Source organism: Onychomys torridus, chromosome 13, assembly GCF_903995425.1.
Source record: "Onychomys torridus chromosome 13, mOncTor1.1, whole genome shotgun sequence".
NCBI lineage: Eukaryota > Metazoa > Chordata > Mammalia > Rodentia > Cricetidae > Onychomys > Onychomys torridus.
This window is the reverse complement of record NC_050455.1, coordinates 45,677,375-45,691,746: the sequence shown is the minus strand read 5'-3', so window position 1 is coordinate 45,691,746 and position 14,372 is coordinate 45,677,375. Positions and strand designations below refer to the sequence as shown.

At 42.9% G+C, this 14,372-nt stretch overlaps 1 protein-coding gene across 1 annotated transcript in view; it reads right to left on the bottom strand.

Moving 5' to 3' along the window:
• The window catches only part of Megf10 (multiple EGF like domains 10), a 160,263-nt gene that overhangs the window by 50,236 nt on the left and 95,655 nt on the right, over positions 1–14,372 (bottom strand). The window contains exons 6-8 of the mRNA XM_036204707.1: positions 7,938–8,184; positions 6,346–6,466; positions 2,423–2,559 (exon numbers count right to left, since the gene is read on the bottom strand). Of these exons, the coding sequence (XP_036060600.1) occupies positions 2,423–2,559; positions 6,346–6,466; positions 7,938–8,184 (505 nt within the window). The remainder of the gene's footprint in view (positions 1–2,422; positions 2,560–6,345; positions 6,467–7,937; positions 8,185–14,372) is intronic.

Genomic DNA, 14,372 nt, shown 5'->3' with positions numbered 1-14,372 from the left:
GGGGTGGGGGGTGGGGGTGGGTGGGAGAGTGGGGAGGTAGAGGAGGGGTGGAAGCTCCGCATCCTTCAGAGCACATCACTTCCCAGAATGACCAGAATAGCTGAGCCAAATTGTGATTGGGTACAAAGGACCCCCCTTCCTCATCAGATCTGGATGCTGTGGGTTAGCAGCCTGCCTTTGTAACATCTGGAGCTGCAGTCCCGAGAGAGAGTCAAAGGCACTGAGAAGGAGCCAATCTTTCCACAGTCACAGAGACGGAAGCATGCCCCTTCACTGAAGACCAGTGTGGTGTTCCTCCAATGCCGCAGTTCCAACTGGGTGCCACCACCTTCTCCTTCTTCACTTTCAGAGTCATACAGAACACTGGTCTGAGAGAGCTGTCTGGGGATTCACTATATCAGACTCCCTTACCGGGTCATGAACACTCACTGAGCATTCTTTGTAGGCGTGGGCCCGTGCCCTATCATCAAAGCGACAAAGTGGAATTCTGCAACACACCATTAGCACCTTGTAGGCATCTTCAAGCAGAGAGCTCTGTGAGGATCCCAGAACTGTCTTCTCTTCATTTCTCGCTGACTTCACTGTGCTGCATCTTCTTACCACAGTACCCTTTGGGTCTTTCCATAAACCTCAAACCTTCCTGTTTGTCATCCTTTGTGTAGTCCTGCACCATTTGTTTCCCTGTGGTGGGGTGGCGTCCCCACATCCTGGATATATTTGCCGGCAGCTGCCTGTGGTGGCAACAACCACTGTGGAGCCGCCCTCCTGATCACAGTGCTCCAGGCACACCAACATCTCAAGACAAGTGAAGGGACACTTACGGTCCCCACCCTTGGGTCTCCTCCCCACAAACTGCCTCACTGCCACTTCACTGTGTTCTCCCATGGAGAAAAATGTGCTTCCTGTCATTGCATGGATTGTGTACGTTAATAACTTAAAACAGAGGATAGCCCTGGAAAACAGTGACCACACGTCATCACTGATACTCCACAAAAGCACGGCAGGACAGCAACCACCCCCACCCTACTTCATTCTACGATTCTCTTCCCCTGTGTTCCAAGTCAGCTGAGCACAAGCTTGCTGACCTGGTAGGTGTAATGTTTTTGTGTTACTTTTAAACTTAATCCTCTAAATGCAGTTTTGCTCTGAAATGTCTCTAGAGCCTAAAACACTATAGAAGTAATCACTCAGGATCCTGCTTGGTTTTGCGTCTCTCCTCTTTCCCTGACCCTGTTTTCTGGAGTATAAAGGTGCATGGGTCAACTGATCATCTAACAACTGTATCCATCCAAAGCACAGCTGAGAACTAGGCTGTGGATCACCAAGTCATATGGAGTAGCCCAGTTCTACATTGTAGAATGAATAATTGTGATATCTATAATTCCTACATTGAAACACTCAGTAAACGAAATGGCTTTTAATTAAATTAAGTGGACACTTCTAACAAAAGACCTTCAGAAAATAAAGGACTGGGAAAGGGATACTGGGTAATGTGGTAATGAGAAAATGTAGACATAAAATTACCCAAAGCCATTTCCAATACAACAGAATAAGGCTGGACTTCCCACATTGACCTCCTATTTGTCAGAATCAATTCAGAGCTTCAAATCGGTACAGTAAGAAAATGAGGTAATCATTAGAAATATTTTTACACCAACTGGCTTATCTTCAGTGGTGGATACTATCATTGCAAAACTAAACAATCCCAGTATTTGCTTAAAATATTATAATTAATTTAAAAATTGGTAAGGTAAGGAGCAAAGTAAGAAGTAGAAACTGAGACAGCAAGTTTTCCTTTATCTAGAAAATACCCAGTTAGAAACTGAAAGAGAATTTTTGTAATTTATAAAATACTGAGAAAACGCATTTAATAAGAAAAAACAAATGCTGCCTGCAGACGTGGAGAAACTTACAGTATCTAATCAAAAGTCATAAAATTAGAGCAGAATTTTGGAAATAAAAAGCATTCTTAAGGCTACTCTGAAAAGGAAACTATACTTCATGTAAATTCCTAAGGACATGTCCCATTTGAAAACCGGTCTGTCAATGGCCTCATCCCTTTCCTCATTACACTGCCATACCTCAAATCCATCTAAAAATACTGAAAATGTAAAGTGGCTGTCCTAAATACTCAGCACTTCAGAATGAAACATTGATGGCAGGTTCTGAATAGCTCATGTTTTATTGTCTTTTTTTCTAATGTTTTCTCTAATTTCCTCCAATTCAATGTTGCTGTCCTGTGACTCAGTTTCTATACATTCAATGAGGATAGAGTTTTTTTTAACACTTTAGACTTTATAGACGCTTCTGGAAAAGGATACAGTAGTTATAGATGCATGAATGCTGTGCCTGCTCCCTAGACTCTCCAAACTGTCCTTCTAGTTCATTATGTACAGTCAGAGAAATACCAGTGAGTCCTTACCGTTCCCCTGTGTATCCTGGGCTGCAGTGACATTGGCCTGTGGCAGCATCACACGTTCCTCCGTTGTGGCACTGGCATTCTTGGGAACAGTTCTTTCCAAATCGACCCTCAGGGCAGGGCTGACCACACACTGTGCCCTGAATTCAAAGAGATTTAGAAAATTAGATGGGCCACCAGCCAGAACCATGCAAGACAGAGGAAGAAAACAGGGTCAGCAGAAAGGGAGGAGAGATCTGGGGGAGACAGGACTGTGAAAAAATTAGATTCAGGGCATTTTAGAGCACAAAATGTTCATCATCTTTAAAATATGGGGAATTTCAGGTTGAATTATTGACTTGATATGCCCAAATCTCAAGATTTTACATTCCAAGATAGCAGAATAGTGATTTTAAGAAATTTTTATAGTAGAAGTTGAATCCGAAGATAAAGTTACATAAAATTATTATGACAACTTAAGGAATCTATAAATACTCCTAAGTGTTCTTCCTATGCCTTACATACACCATAAGTCAAGTCAACAATACTCAATGAGCATCTGCTACATAAGTAGCAATGTCTGGTATACACAAAGAACCCAAATCCTTTCCCAGATGCTGAGCACTGTCTCTGGCTTCTTTTCTCAAGATGTAACAAGGCAGGAGGTTAAAACAGTGTGTAAAACGATGTATACTTGAATTAACAGTAACATTGCCTAAGAAAGACTTCTACACAAATTAACCTTTGTTTCAGAAGAAAAGGCCTATTTTCAAGCAGGTTCAATAAACATTTCTGAGGCAAACTTATTTCCTGGGGTGAAAACCCAAGGAAGTCACCAGGACATTTCTCCTCACCCTAGGAGCTGTCCTTAGAGAGTGCAGTCATGTATATTCCAATCCTGGGCATGTGAAAGTAAGACATGATCTCAATATATCAATGAAATGCCCCACTGTTTTCTACTTCACTTAGCTATGTGACTCGGGCTTACAGCGTCTGATTTGTTGGAGTTATAACATTAGAATATTTATTGGGGCCATAATTAGTGCAAACAGCATACCCCACATAACGGGATTTCCCTAATGTTTTTCATTGTCCTCTCTCTCTCTCTCAAAAGAGACAGACTGCAAGTACTCCAAAATTGGAACCTAGCTAGAACACCAGATGGTTTTCTAAATGTTTATTCTGGATAGCGTAAGAAATACATTTTCTCTAACTACTGGCTACCCACAAAGGCAGTTGGTGAGCTAATTAAGTCTCCTCTGGTGGTTTCAAGCTATCCACCAACAGGAAAGATTCTTCCACAGGCTCCTGGAACCAGAAAAGCCTTTGAGAGATGGTTCAGATTAGTGCTTAACCGAGAATCGTCTACATGCCAGGAATTGCACTAAGTACTGAGATTCAGTGATTAGCTGCCTTTGCCTGGCTTGTTCATGGGTGATGAGGAAAGCAGATACAAAAATAGCTCTAATCACTCTGTGCTAAAACATCCTACTGCACTTATTAGAATATAGTAACATTACTGAAGGAATGAGGGACTAAGGGCCCGCTAACAGCTGACCAAGGTTCAGCCAGTGGAGGGATCTGGTGCAAACGTTCACTTTCCCAGGGTCTGATTCTAACGACCCACCATGGTCCCTCAGAAGTTCCAGGGATGTTGTTGAAATGTTGGATATGAATAAAGCCTAGTGTAAGCAAGCAGCAGAAAGATGACAGTGTTGCTATTTACTGAGGTGTGTGTGTGTGTGTGTGTGTGTGTGTGTGTGTGTGTGTGTGTGTGTATGAGTGTGTGATAGGAATGCCAGTTCACCTTTGGAAACATCTAAAATAATGATACAAATAAGATGTTGCAAGGGAGAAATTTGAGTTGGGAATTCAGTGACCCAAAGGGGAAAAAGTGTCTGGAATCTTCTATTAAGAAACATCTGTTGTGGACTAGAGGAAGTGGTTGAGGCAAGTTCCAGGGGACCCACAGAGTGGATCCATCTGTCTTCCTCCTGGACTCATACTCCCAGACTGTGGCTACCACCTTCCCACATCGTGACCTCCAGGTGACAAGGGGACACTTCAACCTCAAGATGAGGCAACCTCAAAGTGAACCGCCTACAGTTCTTCACTCAGAGATCTTGGGGGCTCCCTGGACACTGACACTGCAACAAGACTGTTTTCTTGTCATGAAGCCAGCCAGGGCCAGCGTTGGCAGAAGGCTGATAAAGGAGCTGAGAGAAGAAAAGGATTCGAAGATAATCTGACCCTTCTACTTGGGCTTCTAAGCAGTGTTGGCTTGCACTCAGGCTCAAAAGGCTGAGGCATATGGCAGGTTTGTTTCCGAAGATTTGCTTTGCTGGACCTACTGGAACGACCCCAGTGATTCTTGCACAGCTTCCTTCCACCCCCAGGGCCTCAACAAAAGGCTGTACCCTTTAACTCCATTCCTTACCTAGTTCCCACACTTTGCTTCAAGAATCAGACTTCATCTGACCAGTCTCTGGCCTTTACCATGGATCTGATCAATTCATTGTATGCTTGATCTAGGGGTCTCAATAAAACTCTCCCTTAGGTCATAAGGCCCATGCCTATGCCACTTGCCTACAATAAAGAGTAATTCCAGATCAATTCTACCCCTATATCTGGCTGTAGAAAGTATAGACACTGTGACTACAGGCTACCAAGGTTGGAGTAACCAGCAGGGTAGTTGTGTCACATTTGGACTCAGGGAAGATAAGATAAAGATCTCAGGAAAGCAGCAGATGACTACTAAAGCCAGGGCCCAGAGAGTGTCTGTAGTGAGAAGAGAGGGGGATAAGACTGAAACCTGGGAAATGCCACAGTGGAAGAGGAAGAAAAGGACTGGGGAGAGACCTTTAGTAAGACAAGTGGGACACAAAGCCACTGAAGAAGTAGAGGACAAAAAAGTCTAAGGAAGAGAGGCAGGCAGTCAAGTGAGTCAAAACTTTGGGGAAACAAATCAGAATAAGAGCAGAAGGGTCTTAGTGGCTCCCACGATAAAGAAGTCACCATAGACAACAGTGAAGACATCACCAAAGACGATGAAGACGTCACCATAGACAATGAAGAAGTCACCATAGACAATGAAGGCATCACCATAGACAATGAAGACATCACCATAGACAATGAAGAAGTCACCATAGACAATGAAGACATCACCATAGACAATGAAGAAGTCACCATAGACAAGGAAGAAGTCACCATAGACAATGAAGGAGCTGGGCAAGAAGAGTTCCTGGGCAGACAAGGTAACGGTTGTGCAACTGGTCCGGTAAGACACTGTTTTCTTCAAGCAGGCATGCATAAAGCAACTCAGAGAAACAGGAACCAGCACTGTTTCCTGGCTCCACATGTGTAATTAGCAACGCCTGAACACTGTGTCCCACTTAGCAGTAAGCCTATAGAATTACTACATAAAGAAAAGGCATCATGGTCAAAGGGTGGGAAGCTTTGTAAGTCTGGCTTATTCCTACACTCTCCGGGAAGTTCTACAGTTCTTGGTCTGCTTGATTTGCTGAGGAGTTTCTTCAGATTTTTATAACAGCCTAATACTTTTGTGTGACATCTTGTTAAGAAGGATGTATTCACAGACAGTCACAATCCATGGATGCAATGGTGAAGGCCATTATTAAATAATTTCAGCATTTATTGGTTGTTGTTATGTGTGAGATCATATATCTGCTTCTTTTTCTCTTTGGGGGAAGTGCAGAGCTCATGGTCATTATGATTTCCATGGGAGTTCTTAATACACTTTACAGACAAGTGCAGGACAGAGTTAGCACATGGCTTCTCTGATAGGAAGGATTTGTTTTTAAATGGCTGCGTATTTCAGTGTGGGAGTCATAGCCACCATTGCTATTTCCTTTTGTGCCAAAGTCTCCATATGACATTCTCTTGTGTGTCTTGGAATGTGTGATCATTGGGGGTGGAAGGATACTCACCATCCAGCCGGAAGGACAAGAGCACTCTCCAGTTACATGATGGCACACGCCTCCATTTTGGCAGGGACACCTCTGCTCACACTGTGGACCATGTTTGCCAGGGGGGCAAAGATCTTCACAACTGAGGGATTTCAGTGAAACAAAAGACACTGTTATCTATCCAAGTATATGATCCTCAGATTCACAGACACAGCATCAACCAGAAACCTAAAATACACAACCTTTCCTCATTCATAACATAATCGGCATTTAGAACATTAATCACATTGGCTGGGAATGTCTTGATGGGTCATTAGGTCCTTCTTTTGGTTTGAGTCCTCTCTCTCTCTCTCTCTCTCTCTCTCTCATGTGTGTGTGTGTGTGTGTGTGTGTGTGTGTGTGTGTGTGTGTGTAGGTGTGTTTGCCCATATGTATGTATGTAGAGGCCGGGAAAGGATGCAGGAGGTCCTCTGGCAGTCTCCACTTATTCCCTTAGACAGGGTGGGTATCTCACTGAACTTGGAGCTCCCTGACTATGGCTCAGCATTCAACATCCAGCAAGCCCCCATTCCCTGAACCCTACTGTCCTTCTACACTCGCCACTAAAACATCCTTATTGTTCTGCTCTGATGAAATGCCTCCAAGTTTCCCGCAGCCTTATTTAATGTCGGCCTTGCTGAAAACCCATAAAAGTGATATTAACAATTAAAACAGTTTGAAACAAACATCTATTCTGAAAACCAGAGCTTTCTAGCTAGTGTGGTTTTTTTTTCCTTTAACTCTACTCCACAGACATTAGCACTGTCAGCAGGACATATTTACCTAATCAGCTACATTTCCCCAACTATTAGTTCTGTGATTTACGAGTGTAATTTTCCCAGTAAGGGGACATGATTTCTCTTCTCTCTCTCTCTCTCTCTCTCTCTCTCTCTCTCTCTCTCTCTCTCTGTCTTTCTCTGTCTGTCTCTCTCTCTCTGTCTCTCTCTCTCTCTCTCTCTCTCTCTCTCTCTCTCTCTCTCTCTCTCTCTCTCCCAATTCTTTCTTTTACTCTGTTAACAGAAGCAAACCAAAGAATACTCTTTCCCAAATAAAGTCATGGGGATTGAGGACTTATTTCAATGTTCTCCTGAAAAAAAAAATTAAACTCAATGTATCCTAATAGATATGATATGTACACTTATATTTCATAAAGAAATACATGTGACCATGATCACTGAATGACTCAGATGCCTTTCACATTATTGTCTTTCATTGTGTACAAACATTTCAATCTCTTTCATAGGCTCTGGAACCACCTGGATATATCCAATAATTTGCCCCAAGAGCAGAGCCACCCAGACCACTATTAACTATTCCTAGACTGTGAGTAGAATTGTGGGAGATTTGCAAAGAAAGCCATACCTGCCAGGGTCATTCCCAAATACACTCACTCACACACCATCTGGTGAGCCTGGAGGCTGGTCTTTAAATCTTGGCTGAGCTCTGGTATTTGAAAGTCAAGCAGCAGGAGGCCCTCATAGCCATCGCAGTGGTACCTAGACTCTTGACCCCCAGCCATGGGTATTGAGAGAGCAATAGAAATGGAGGTGCTGCTCCAGGGCTCATCCACTTACAAGGCTCCAGTGTATCCTGGTGAACAACGGCATTCCCCAGTGATGTGGTCGCAGGTCGCTCCGTTCTGGCACTGACATCTTTGGTGACAGTCATTACCATAAGTACCCTGTTCACAGCGGTCTTCGCAGCGCCATCCCCGGTAGCCTGCAGCGCAGTGGCAAGCCCCGGTGATGGGGTTGCACAGAGCTCTGTTTTTGCACTGGCATCGGCTACTGCAGTGTGGTCCCCAGTGATCACCGTCGCACGCTAGCATGAGGAAAAGAGGAGGGTACCAGAGTGTGAGGGTGGGTCTGGGCAGTTCTTCACTCTGCTCTGCTTTTTGAGGAAGGTAAGCCTTCATCAGGATCTCACCATTGGTGTTTTGTTTTTTTGTTTCATTTTGTTTATTTGTTTGTTTGTTTTAGATAAGGTTTCTTGTATCCCAGGATGTCTCAAACTAGCTAGAGAGCAACGGACGTTCTTGAACTTCTGATCCTCCTGATTTCACCTCCTGAGTGCTGAGATTTCAGATGTGAGCCACCACACCACATTTATGCAGGGGACTGAACTCAAGAGTTTCCCAAACGCTAGGCAGCCACTCTGCCAGCTAAGCTACATCTCCTGCCTGATCATCATTCTTAAACTGAGCATCCAGGCTCCAGCACCAATGCTGCATTGCACAAGCTGCTGCTCAGGGGACCTGGCACCAACCAGGCACCATCCATGGCATCACTCGACTGTTTAGGCATCACCGTATCATTTTCCAGCTCCAGGGCCTCGCTCTTCCTGTTCCCCAAACCAACCCAGAATATGGAGTTTGATGTGGCCACAGTAATGGATGGGCTAGTGAAAATTGAGAAGGGAATAGCAGGGAAAGGAGGCTGAGAGGAAAGCTGGGAACAAGCAGTTTGTACAGAGGTTTTTCTGCTTGCTAACACTTGGGTTTTATACAAAGCATTGCAGTTGAAGGATTTTAAACAAGGAAAGATGGAGCCACCCTTGGTGTGAGGAAAAGGCATCAAGGGGCTGACAAGGAAAAGCAAAATGACAGAGCAGGAAGAATGGCCACTGCTCAGATCAGAGGCCCCTGGACCCAGCCAGCGACAAAGGAAGAGGGACCAGAAACTGGGTTGTTCAAGATCTGACCCACCCTTTGGCAAGATACTAGTCAAAATTTATGTCAAGGTTCAAGCCCGGGGACCTCCCAAAGAAAAAGCCAAATAAAAAAATAGTACATCCAACCTAAGACTGAAACCAGACAACCAATAAAAAGATAATAGGCACAAGAAACCATATAAAACAAAAGGGAAAGTAGAAATTGCAAGGTGTATTCAAAGTGTGACGGTGAACAGTAATAAGAACAGTCATTAGATAGAAGTCAGTGAGCAGTGGGGGTGGGGTGGGGGTGTCAGTGGAAGGAAACAAGCCCAACTCCCACCATCTGGAAACCCACGAGGGACACAAACTCACCTACTTGGTACACACCCATGTTCACTTGTTTATTAGAAACTACAATCATCACCCATAGTATGCACCCCAGAGGGCAAATTGCCTTTATCTATAAAAACTATAAGTTCACTAGTCCTGAAATAATACTGTGAAGAAAACAATAGTTCTCAGCACACGGCAAGCAACTCACCAGAAGTGTAGACTCCATTTTCTAATGGCATAATCTACCATGGATTTCATAATATCAAAGGGTTTAAATGAATAATTCCATTTTTAATCAGCATGGCTTTGGGCTCATTAGTATTTTAATAAACACTCTTTAACAGAATTAAAAACAATGAGCGAGAATTATTGAACTTAAAGCAGATGAAGAAAGCAATTACCTACGAGCTCACAATCTTCCTTCACAAAATAAGATTAGGTGGTAACTCTAAAATGAGATCCCAACCTAATTACTATTCATATCAGTTCGTTCCTCTGATGCCTGTGGTTTAGGACCCTGGATTTTAAAAATTGCCACTTTCAGTCTTAAAAGAAAACCATATCATTTTAAAGCTGTATACACATAATACCTTACCCTCTTAGTTATCTTAGGTGGAGACAAGGGCATCTTGTTTTTAAAGTCCTCTGAAGTAAGGTATGTGGGTCTGTGTAACTCATTCCCTGTCTCATCAATCATTGATAGTGAGAGAAGTCGTCATTCTACCCAAGACAAATCCACCATCCCTTTTTCTAATTCATTTCCTCTGCCTTAATCCCTGGACAGTCAGTGTAGTTGACCCCTATCCTGTTACAATGATCTTACTCCTGACTCATGAACGTAACCTTGACCCTGTTCTGAGTACTGCGCAGTAGCGTACACATTTTTGTTCAGTGGGGGACATTCTCTATTTGTGCTACCTTAGTTTTTGAGGAAGAATCTCTCACTGAACCTGGAGCTCAGGAATTGACTAGGCTGGCCAGTGAGCCCCCAGTGAGCCCCTCTCTCTGTGACCCCAGGCTTAGGAATACAGGCATTTGCTGCCATATCTGACTTCTTACAGGGAGGGGGCTTGGGATCTGAACTCAGGTCCTCATGGTCACACAGTAAGCACTTTCCTGACTGGGCCACCTCCCCACCTCTCGACCCAGTTATTTGGTGAACTACACGCTGCAGCACAAAGACTCAGAGCAATTCTCCAGAACTTGGTGTTTGTTTTTCTTTGCTAAACCCACTCCGAAGTTTTCATAACCTCCCACACTGTGGGAGCCTCAGCTAACTGGACTAAATACCAGCCTCCTCTCACACTCAAAGGGAAATAAGCTAGCAGACACAAAAGGCAGATTTAGCTTATACTATCATCTTGATAAAGATACCAAGGTTTTTTAAAAACATTTTTCAAACCTATGATAAATGATTGTAGCGTCTTCTTCCCATGGTGACGCTGTGGTAAGAGTAGGGAGAAGCACACGGGCATCACAGAATGTATTTTATAAAAGCACAATAGTCCCAAAGTGAAAAGGAGGTGCTGAGGAAACAGGACCCATCTCTCCTCTCCGTGAGACTTCCCACATCCCAGTCAACATTTCCCCAGAAAAGCAGGCAGAAAGAAACCAGCTCTCATTTCTTGGAATTTGTCCAAAAACAGAAAGAAAAAAAGGAAGGAAAAACTGAAGACATCCCTTTACGATAGAAATGAGTTTATAATAGAAATTAATAATATCACCATAGAAAATAAGAGTTGCAGGATCCCAAAGAAATATTATCACGCCGACATGGTTAATTTCCTGGCTATGTCTAAGCACTGTGGCATGCTTTGAAGTAACAACCTCCCTGCTTTGGGCTGGGAGTTTTCCTACAAAGCCACTGAAACACAGGCCCCACAGTGTGAGCACTGGGGCAACATGAGCTGCAGATGGGGGTTGAGCCTACACACAGAAGTCTGAAGGCAGAGTGTTCAGAGCACGGAAGTCCAAGCCTAAACACGTTCGTGCTTTCCTTTCTAAATGTTGTTATACTCGTTGTCAGCACATCTGCTCTTATATGTGTCCCAGTGAGTTACACAGTTTCCAACTCAAAAGCCAGCCTTCTTCTCTGATGCCTTCTACATCTAGAGTAAGTTGATGTTGTCTAGACAAGAAACAGAGATCTTCCTTATATTGATGCAGAATTTGACCAATTATCTTCAGTTCAAGTGCCGAGTTTGAGCACACAGTTTTGGAAAGGTCTAAACAAAAATACACTTGTGTATCCACAGTCTCTGCAGACTTGAGACTGATTAACTTAGAGACTCTGAGGAATAAGTTCCACTCTTGTTCCTATTTCATAGATGATCAAGTTGAGATCCAGGGGGCTTGTTCAAGGTGACAGGCCATGAGACATTGAGCACAGAGTGCTCACCTCCAGAACCTGTGCCCTAAATCATTACATTTTACTCTCCCCAAATTATAATGATGATTATCTCATCCCTCTGTATAATAAAAAAAAATTAGAAATAATCTAATTATCCAGGAACAGGAGTCTGGTGGGGAAAAAAACGGGTATAATTATACTTCAGAACACTGTGCACAATTAAAAATGATATAGGGAATAGTTAATGAACTAGAATCTTGGCAATATCATAATTATAAAAAGTAGATTAAAAACAGTATAAATCATGTGATCCAATTTTAGCAGTGAACTAGATGAAACCGCCATTAATTTAAGTTTAAAATGCAAAATATCAGTGGAAGCATTGGCTGTATATAATATCTGGGAGATGGAGGACAGGGGAGAGCAGGAGAGTCAGAGATTTATAGTGGACTCCACAGCAACATGTCACCAGTGGGCACCCCTAGGGCCTGAGATGATGCTGATGGTTTTTCCTATATTCTGATTTAGCTAGGTTGCCCACATTTTTTAATACATATCTTCTTGGTCATAAGAGAAAAGTAAGCAACAATACAACGTGTTTTAGGATGCATTTTATTTGTTGTACACTGTACCATCACAATAAGCTTAGTATCCTTTTTGCATTTATTTGAGTACACCAAGGATTAGTGCACTTGAATAAAATGTCTAAAACACCCTAATAATAAGATGTGACATCAGTTTTCAAACCCTAGCTCAGATTTCAGTATACTGGCTACAAGCACCTTTCATGAGTCCATTTTGCCTGTGAAGTTAAAATGGTGTATTTTGGTGCACAGAATACTCCACAACTACATTTTATTTAATATGATCCATTGCAGTAGGGCAGATCACTGATAGTCACTATTTAAGAAACTCTTTGAGGCTAACCAACAACTTAGTGTTTAGGAACACTGAGGCTAGGCAACTGCCTAACCAGTGAGAATGTAGAACATTTCTCAAAGGAAATAAAATGCAGAAGATAGTCAATTTGAGGATCACCTGTACACTGGTAATCATTTTACACAAACAAGAAACTGGAAAATTCACCATGAAAGAGCAGTGACATGTGTGCCATGGAAATAAAGAAGCTCCTATTACCAGGGAGAAAGGAAATCAACTATGGGAAGAAGAGGGATGGGAAGGAGATACTGGGAACACAACGTAAGATCAAGGTACAATTACATGTGCATAAAAACATCATAAGGAAAGCCATTAGGTTGTACATAACTAATGGATACTAATTAGTATTTTTAAAACAAAAGAAAACACTTTGGTGTTTATATTTAGCAGCACACAAACCTAAAAACCAGGTCCGCATAACAGCTAACATATGGACCACACTCAAAAACCAGTTGGGGGATGAACGAAAATGGTTGTAAATATAAAGAGCTACAACTTCCAACTTGAGCCACCCATTAAACCATTAAAAAAAAATCCTAGGTGCACTATTCTCCCCTAAGCTACCTCAGACTGTCAGCCCAGTTTTCAAGAACAAGAGAAGGAGATCGTGTTGAGGAAAAGGGGGATTTCTAAGTTCTTAACAGGTGCCGGGCATTCCTAGGGGCACTGTGGAGGCGTTTTATTTAAACCTCACAATTGCTCAATTAGACAGGTAGAATTATCCCAGTGGTTCCATGTGTGGCGCGGACTCAGCCAGAAATTTGCCCAAAGTCACTCAGCATTGAACTGCGAGCAAGGACTCGACTCAAGCCAATGCTTCTAAAGCTAGTCTTCTGTCACACCGTCCCCCATGAGCAGAGGGCGTGACTGTGAAACCGGCATCTCAGAACAAATGTCTCACAGCTCTTTACCTGAGGAATACTACTTGGTTTCACCTGGAATGACAGTTCTCAGGCTGTAGAGCTGCCGCAGCAGGTTCATCAGATTGGCTTTCCTAAGAGCTATGCACGCCTTTAACCCCAGCACTCAGGAGGCAGAGCCAGGCAGATCTCTGTGAGTTCGAGGCCAGCCTGGTCTATACAGTGAGATCCAGGACAGGTACCAAAACTACACAGAGAAAACCAGTCTCAAAAAAAAAAAAAAAAAAAAAAAAAAAAGAGCTACCCACATATACACAGTCTCTCATGTATCAAAAATGAGGCAGACGTTAGACAACTGTCTGAGTGTATGGAGATGCTGTACTGAATCCCTTGTCTTCATGTAGATAAAACACAATGAAAGAATAGAGTTAGGGGCAAACGGAAATGCCAAAGTGAGAGGTTCTCTGCAGAGGGAATAAGACAATAAGCATTGTCTGACCTCAGAATTTCTTCTGGGGCAAGGAGGACAGGATGAAATCACTTTGCCCTTAGGTGATGTTTATCATCAAGTTCATCTTATTCAGGAATCGTGCACATCCCAAAGGCCAACTTGACTCTCATAATGTAAATTTCAAACATAAATTACCCAGTAACTCTAAAAGCAAGCCTGAAATACATCCAGGAAAAGCAAGTACTGCCGTATAGCTTATTTATCACTGCTAATTAAAAACACTGGGTTTACCACTCTACATGAAAAAAACTCATACCTGGTACTGTAAACCTGGTCAAGAGTCCACGACTGGGGAGCTCAAAAATCACAGGCGAGGGACCTACTGTCATCGTTTTGCTAAATGGTCATGATGTCAAACTGCCTT